The 8,245-nt window shown below is 37.5% G+C and overlaps 1 protein-coding gene across 1 annotated transcript; it reads right to left on the reverse strand.

The window, feature by feature from the left end:
• Positions 1-1,259: 1,259 nt before the first annotated feature.
• LOC140243553 (relaxin receptor 1-like) lies at positions 1,260-8,013 on the reverse strand. Its single transcript, XM_072323223.1, has 3 exons — positions 7,702-8,013; positions 7,084-7,542; positions 1,260-1,436 (listed from the first exon to the last, which is right to left on the reverse strand). The coding sequence occupies exons 1-3, from the start codon at positions 8,011-8,013 to the stop codon at positions 1,260-1,262; spliced, it is 948 nt and encodes a 315-aa protein (XP_072179324.1).
• Between the last annotated feature and the right edge of the window lie 232 nt (positions 8,014-8,245).

The following is an 8,245-nucleotide window of genomic DNA, read 5'->3' on the forward strand; positions in this document are numbered from 1 at the left end:
TCATTTGTTTTGCACATAGCATGATTATGGGTGATACCACTGTTTGCTATTAAAAGACGTCATTATCTAATTCCATAATCCTTCCTTGTCATCCATTTGTATGGAAACAGTGCTTTGTTTGTTTATTTTTATTAGTTGTCTGTATTTATCGAAGTCGGCAAGGAGTTTGAATGAAGCTTTCCTTTCAAGGAGACTTCCGGATGATTTTCAGACTTCAGCATTTTAAGATCTGTAGATTGGTCTTACTGGCTACAGAGTTTTAGATTTTATAGTAATTGGGATGGGGAATAGGAGTGTTTTTAAAGTTGACTACAAATGACAATGAACGAGGATGATGACATGGCAGCTTCACGTAAGAATGAATGACTGAATGTTCAAGGAAGCAGAACAAAAGAAGAAAGCATGCATAAATTCTATGCAGGTGAAGTTGTTAAGCAAGTGGTATTGTAATGGAATTACATTGCTACAGTACTGAGATGTGAGCCTCTCAGGTCATCTTTCTTGTTCAGTGTAACATATTTTGGGATGTTTTGGAGTATTGGTTTGTCTGTTCTATTACCGCAATAGATACCACAAATCTGTACATGGCACTATCGATTTACATCAATTGTATATACTACATGATGTGATATTATGATAATCGTCTAGATTGTCTCTTTAACTCTTTATGTGCCACGTTTGCACGCCTGACTCAGTTGACGTTGTACCAAGTTCGCATAGTCTGCTCAGACGCTCAAACCCGCCCAAATCGCTCAATAAACCGCCAAATTCCAAAGTACAATGAAAGTTTTTCTCGCATTTCCATTCCTGTCACAGGTAGTGTGCATTTTATGTTGTGATTGACTACCAAGCCGTGTTCCCTACTGAACCTGGACCAAGTTTTTGTCACTGATTTGTGTGCAGAAGTTATGCCTCTACAATAATGTAGCTACTGAACATTACAAAGAAAACAATCATAGATTAGCAAATCTTGGCATTTTCACTACAACTTTGCTCATAACACGTCATGTGTAGTAAAGATCTTGAAAAGTTTCACTGATTTGAAAAGCTGAATTTTTTTCTCCAAAGCATGACAGCGTTACTGACTCAGAATAATGTAGCACACAGGGGGGTTACACCCATGGCACATAAAGAGTTAAAAAGGTCTTTGACCCTTGGTGCTTCCTGCCAAAATGAATTATACTGTAAGGAAAAGTGTGTCCTCATGCAATGTTCTCATTCTCTGATACCCCCATTCCACAGAGATTTTCTCGCATCGGTCACTCATTGGAAGCAAAGTTTATCGCTTCCGGCCACCAACTGAAGCGTAGCGGATCGCAGTCCGATGAATCCGACTTGTGTTGGTCGACTATTGGGTCAGTGTCAGATATGTCGGCGGTGATCCGATGAGGCAGGATTGTCTGATTAGGATCACGCGCGACATGTCTGACCCTCGCCTGATAGTCGACCAACCAAGTCGGACTCATCAGACTGTGATCCGATACCCTTCGGTGGGTTGCTGGAAGCGACAGTCTTTGCCTCCAATGAGTGACTGATGAGAAAAAAAAAAAATCTCTGTGGAATGGGAGTATGAGCAAATTGTCGCTCACTAGCTCAGGACATATTGTTGTCATCAGAAAAATACCTTGTATGAGATCATTTCACAGAAAGGTATTTGCATCCAGTTGAAGTTTGTTTGTGATATTCCGTTAAAACGGTACTGCCATGACTAGTGCAATGTGCAGTGTATCGTGCGTGATCGTAATATGCTTATTTTTGTTTATATATTTTTCTCTTGTAATATATCACAAGCTGATTCCTATTTCAAGTAGCCTATGAGCCTGCGATAGGAATTTGCCCGATTCACACTATACATGTATGTACATCCTCTGCACTCAATGACGTTTTGGCTGTTCACAATCTCGCTTTTACGAGGCCATTACACGTGGCATATCTACATGCATGTACACAACACGACATTCAACTTGTCACAAGCATGCATACAAATTTCTGCCGCACGAGAATGACGGAACTCGTAGTAAATGACCATTGGCGTGGCACTTTCGATTCTGCTCACCTTCGATAGAGTAAGGGCTATGACAGGTTTTACAGGCACATGTCAGAATACACATACCACTTTTTCTGCTCTTGGAATAAAGTCTTTGTCTGTAGCTATTGGTCTTGGCACATTGTGATTTATTTATGACTGATTCCATTGTACAGGTAATGTCATGCTCGTCTATCAAGAATTCTTTTCTTAGAGTCTACCGCTACTATTGCTTAGTATTGGAGACTGCATACAAATCTTGGGCTGAAGGATCAGTACTGGGTTCCTTTGCACCAGCAAAAAAACAAACACAATGTTCACATAAAAGGTCTATGGAATATTTTGTATTCCTTTTTTTTTTTCTTTTTTTCTTTTTTGATATAAGCAGACTCGCTAATCTGTATGAGGCAGCTTCCATTCTTCCTCTTGTGATGTTACCATGTAATTTGGTATGTTTTTTTTTTTTGTGTGTGCACGTGCATTTCCAGGAAAATCTGTTCTTTGAAAAAAAAGAGGAAATATAAAGAGTTCAGTTACACACTACGAACACAAGCAACTAATCACGCAATATGTACTGTAATAGTGAGAAACTCATTACTGTACCACAAGTACCATCATACCAAGTTTCGTTTTGTTTTGTTGCATGATCATTACATTTTAAGTATGCATTTCTTAAAAATAAAATGTATAATGGATTTTTATTTTTTATGTGGACAGACTGTTCTTAATAGACCATGGACAGACCTTTTAAATATCCTTGCTCAAAAAAGTAATATTATTGACATTCATGTAGAAGTTCCTTGAAACAATCAATGCGGCTGTGGCATGTGGCTTTTCAGCGATCTCCAGACCGTGCCAAGCGTACTCTCAGTCGTTGACTGAAATCAGAACATTATTTGTCATTATAATATTCCACGTTTAAAGGAAATCAAAGCTCAAAGAGAAATGTGGATTGAGTGAAAGCAGCGACATTTGTAGAACGCATCAGTGAAAGTTTGAGGAAAATAGGACAATCAATGCAAAAGTTATGAATTTTTAAAGTTCTGGTGTTGGAACCGCTGGATGAGGAGATTACTAGAGGGTATAACATCATGTGTGGACAATAATATAAAGAAAATATAAAGGAAATTCTAAAAAATTATCTTTTTCATGAAAATTACACATTCCATCAACTTGATACCGACATATGTTAAGGGTAACAATTATTCCCCCTGCTTTCTGGAAGCGGTTAGTCAAGCGCTCTTTCATTATGCTAGAAAAGTTAATTTTTGTGGAATTCTGGTTTGACGGGCGGCCCTCCATGCATCAAATTATTGTTTCAAATATGAATAGGGTAGGGTCGCCATAGAGGCGTGTGTGCACTGTCTCTGTCTGTCTGTCTGTCTGTCTGTCTGTCTATGAATGGAGTCTAGCTCTACTGGGCCAATTAAGCTTTGATGTGACGGGGAGTTGTTTCAAATTTATTGATAGACTATTGATCGAACACTGTAAAAAGTGCAAATAACTTCATTTTATCCAAAGTTTAGTCATTACACAATGGACATTTTACACGATTTCGAACAGATATAAAGGAAAAGAGCTGAGCTATTCTTCTAAAACTATAGTATAGTACAAAGAATTGTCTGTTTTCTTTGAGAGAATGAAATTTTCAAATGGAGATAAAAAAAGTTTTGAAAGTAGGATTCAATTCAATTCAATTTAATTCAATTCAAAGGATGGTTTCATGCAGGCTTGAATTCAATTTTTACCCGATTCTTTTCACACTGTGATTTTGTCCTGAACTTGGAAACTTTCCATTTTTTATTCCAGGTTGGAAGGATATATCTGTTGGTGATTTTATATGCAGGGCCATGCTGTTGTTCTGATTGTGAAACAAGTTTGTAAAAGCTAAAGATTCACAGACACATGTACGCACACACACACACACACACACACACACACACACACACACACACACACACACACACAATGTCCAAAATTAAAGATCAGCATTACATACCACATGCTTATGGTCATTTTCATGAATGCCCATTTGGTTTTTGCTTGTTTGTTTGAGAATGTCAAGACTGTGAAATTGGAACGTAAACTTAGAAGTCAGTTTTATCTTCCTCTTTTTTTCTTTTTTTTTAGATATGCCTTTAATAGTAAATGACCTGTATCAAACTTTTCATATTATGTGACGACTCAAAAGATATATTGTCATGAACACAAAATTAGACAAACAAAATAAATGAGTGCAAGTAATCTGATGTGTTTGTCTGTGAACCTGATGATTTTTTTTTATTTTTTTTTGTCTCTGTGTTGTGGCTTTGTTTTGGCAGATAGATGCCTATGAACGGTGGTATCTGTCCTCAGCAGTACTTGATGCTGTCTTGGGTATGAGTCTCAGTTGGAACAATACAGTGTATTTTTGTACAATATATAATGAACACTGATCGAGGATGCTGTATGATGGTGCATAGGTGTTGAGTATAATGTTTCATATGTTATGTATAATCCATTCTGCTCATTTGCTCATCTCAAAATGGCATGATGAGTAGTTCATGGGAATCATTTCGTGTCATTTTGAACGAGGAGTGATCGACCTGATGGGGAAAATATACATAAGCCAAATTCATGATTTGTGTATACGCATACTCTTATAATCATCGTATTATGATACACTGTATATAATTATATGATGATTTTATAAAATATAATATATATATATATATATATATATATATATATATATATATATATATATATATATACATACATACATACATATACACGCACACAAACACACACACACACTCTCACTCTCTCTCTCTCTTATGTATGTTTGTGCGTGCGGGCGTTAATTACGGAATTTTAGATGTTGCTTTTAAGAGCTTGTAATAGTGTCCCGGATCCCATGCCGTTGTCATCAAAGGAGTATAAAATTTGAAATGATAGTATATGCGCATTATATGCGTCCACACTCGGCACTCCCAATAACAGACACAATAAACGTAATGAACAACATGAACAAAGTCAGTTGAGATGTTCACTTCCGTGCAGTATTTACAGCATTTTATTTTGCAATCCATTTATGCTATACAACAACGTTTGACTAACTGCAGTGAAGCGGACAAATTCGAACCGGCTGTCCCCATATACAGCAAATTTAGAACTTTGACGACCTGAAAGCACGAACGGAGTACAGAACGTGAGATCCACACGATTCAATGATAAAGCTTTGTATGACACCTTTGATATATATTTTCTCGGATTATTTCGCAAAAACGTCATTTTTTATTCTATGTGAATTCAATTTCGTATGTTTGGAGCGGTGCAGTGACTTTGGTCTAACGATCTCACGACTCATGCATTCAAATTCGTTTTTAGGCACCCAAATTAGTGGTCCCAAGTTCCGTGAGCTTTCAATAAGTTATACAGTATTGTACAATACAGAATTGTATTCGTCATTCACAATAAACGATGGTGGTTTCCAAATTCGGTGTATGTAGTATCGGCCTATAGCTACTTAAATCAAACAAATTCAGCAAATGTATAACGTATTTTCGTTCTGTCACTTCTGTCACAAAACCGCTTCGAAATTCTCAACTTTCCACGAGAAAAAGATCTAATTAACTTAAATTCATTCGCACGATGGTCATTGTTTACTCATTGTATAAGAGCAGGATCATTCTATACACCACTCTTAAGCTACAACTATGCAATAAAATACATAAAAATTCTCAGCAAATCGAGTAGTCAATGTAGTATCATCACTCATCATCCTCCACCATCCATGTGTAATTATAAAGTAGGAAACAAATGATAATGTTTTGTATTCAAATAAGATATATACAAATACAATAAAACATGTGTTTGCCGTAAACCATGCACACTCATACAAATTACCCCAAACCAATGGCACAGTGACATCAAACCACGCATGCGATGAATTCTAGCCGTTACCATTACTTCATATTTAACTTAATTGGCGTACTCTTGCATCAATATTACTTTTGAAGTGGAATGCATCCAAATACCCAAAATACGTACTCATACTAAAAACAAATTCAAACATACTCAAACAATTCCAAATAATAATTCCAAATGTTAAATAATTAATTTGACCAATGTCAACGTAGCAAGTCGTCATCTACCTTCTGTATTCAAAGGTAGTGGAGACAAATTTCTTAATTGAATCGAATTTATTGCTATATAGGGAATAATATCGTCAATCAAACCCAGATCCAATATACAGGAATCACTGTTGTTTCTCTCATTAAGCTTCTAAGGTACGGCACTTGCGCTGACTGTGAAAGTGGATATTTTTGCACGACTAATTTTTTTTGATATGTTTTTCATTCCGCGGAATCGAGACATCAACCACTGAAACATACTGACATAAGGCAAACAAAAATATTCTTTTTTTTTTTATTTGCTTTTGTTTTCGCGCCAGTTTCTGGTTGCGCGAAGTGCGCGAAAATTTCAACACCGCGAAAATTTCTACTTTTTCACGTTTTGATCAATTGGCCCAGGGAGGTGACCTCACCGCCCTGATTGGCCATACCGATCGACATCGCGTGTTTTCAATTCTGTGGCTGAATTCTCTCCCACTGATTTCGCTCTCAAGAGCCACAATTCATATATCCAAACCAAACCAGTTTTATCTCAATATACGTGTCTCAATTTTTTATCAGTTTCTAGCAGCATCTTTTTTTACCAGTAGTTGTAGAATCAGACGAGCTTACAAACATACAAAAAAAAAAACCTTCATACGAAAATACAGTGCTTCGTTGGTAGATTTACTAGTAATACTTCCTTGGAAATCGAGAACACCTCTTGCTTTAAGGTAAAATTTGTAAAATGCACTTCAAGGAAGTATGCGTTTCATAATACATACAGTGGTTGTATCTAACATTCGTTTTCGCTAGGTTTCTAGTACGATGTGTATAGAATTACACTGTACATATTTTTCTTTTTCTGACTAGGTCGCACAACTTCAGTTGTAATTACAAATCTTAATTTTAATCTGGAGTCTAACGGAAACAATTAGAAATACGCCCACGTACAGAACTTACGCTGTTTATAATGCTTCGGTTGTACATTAGCGTATACAGAAATGGATTCAGGGAGGAGTTTATTGGCAAGATGAATATGACAAGCCAAGCACACAAAGATGCTGGTATTTCGACTGTCTTCGTCTGGTTTAGGATCCCCATCAATATAATGGGCATCCAGCAGGCAAAATCAGTCCCGATCAGAATAAACATTCTGCGCGCCATTTTTATCTCTCGTGACCAAGAGGCGGTGTTATTAGTGGTCCTCAAAGATGATTGCCTGACCCTAACAAACATGATAATGTAACATACTGCAATGAAGATGAAAGCCGCAAAGTTGACGCCGATGAAGACGAAAATAGAGTAGATCCGAGCCGGACGTTTTTCTCTGTTTACCAGTACAAATTTGACTACATATTCAGCTTCCCATTGATCGGTTTTGGCGACAACTATGCGTAATAAGTAATCATTTTCACCAGACTGCACATAAAGAGGAAGGCCAATACACAATATGTCCGATCGCCCGTAAAAACCTGGAATCATCCTTTCATTCGCCAGTGCGGGAACGGAAATCAATAATGCAGAGAGCCAAGAAATTGCAAGAACTACGTTCCAAATTCGGTGAGAAATGCTCCGTACCGCGAGAGGAAACGTAATACATATCAATCTATCTAGCGTGATGAGACAAAGGCTTATCACTGATGCCTCACTCGAAAGAAACGCCAAAAAGCTCGCCATCTTGCAAATACCCGAATTGTGCCATTGTGGAGCCTTCAAGAAATAATTTGAACCGAAAAGTAAGTCTGCGAAACCTATTATCAACATATATATTCCCATCATAAGGTCAGCTACCGCAAGACTAGCGATAAGTCGCTGTTGGACCCTGCCGTGTCCGCGAAAAGCACGGAGATACAAAGCCACAGAGTTGCCGACGAGTGCGGTGATTCCCATTAACCAGGCAAATGTTCTCTGAAGAGGGTTGGGGATAAGTCTGCCGCAAGTGTCGTGTGCATTTGCCTGGACTGTTGACGAACAGTTGACTTGAGGACGATCGCTCAGAAGGCAGCATAGACGATTATCAGTTGTTGATCTAGCATAGTTTAGATATATAATCACAATATAATTACGTTTATTCATTATGTCGCCATTTTGTATAATTAGATTAGTAATGAACCATGGACCT

This window comes from Diadema setosum, chromosome 20 (genome assembly GCF_964275005.1).
Source record: "Diadema setosum chromosome 20, eeDiaSeto1, whole genome shotgun sequence".
Taxonomy (NCBI): domain Eukaryota; kingdom Metazoa; phylum Echinodermata; class Echinoidea; order Diadematoida; family Diadematidae; genus Diadema; species Diadema setosum.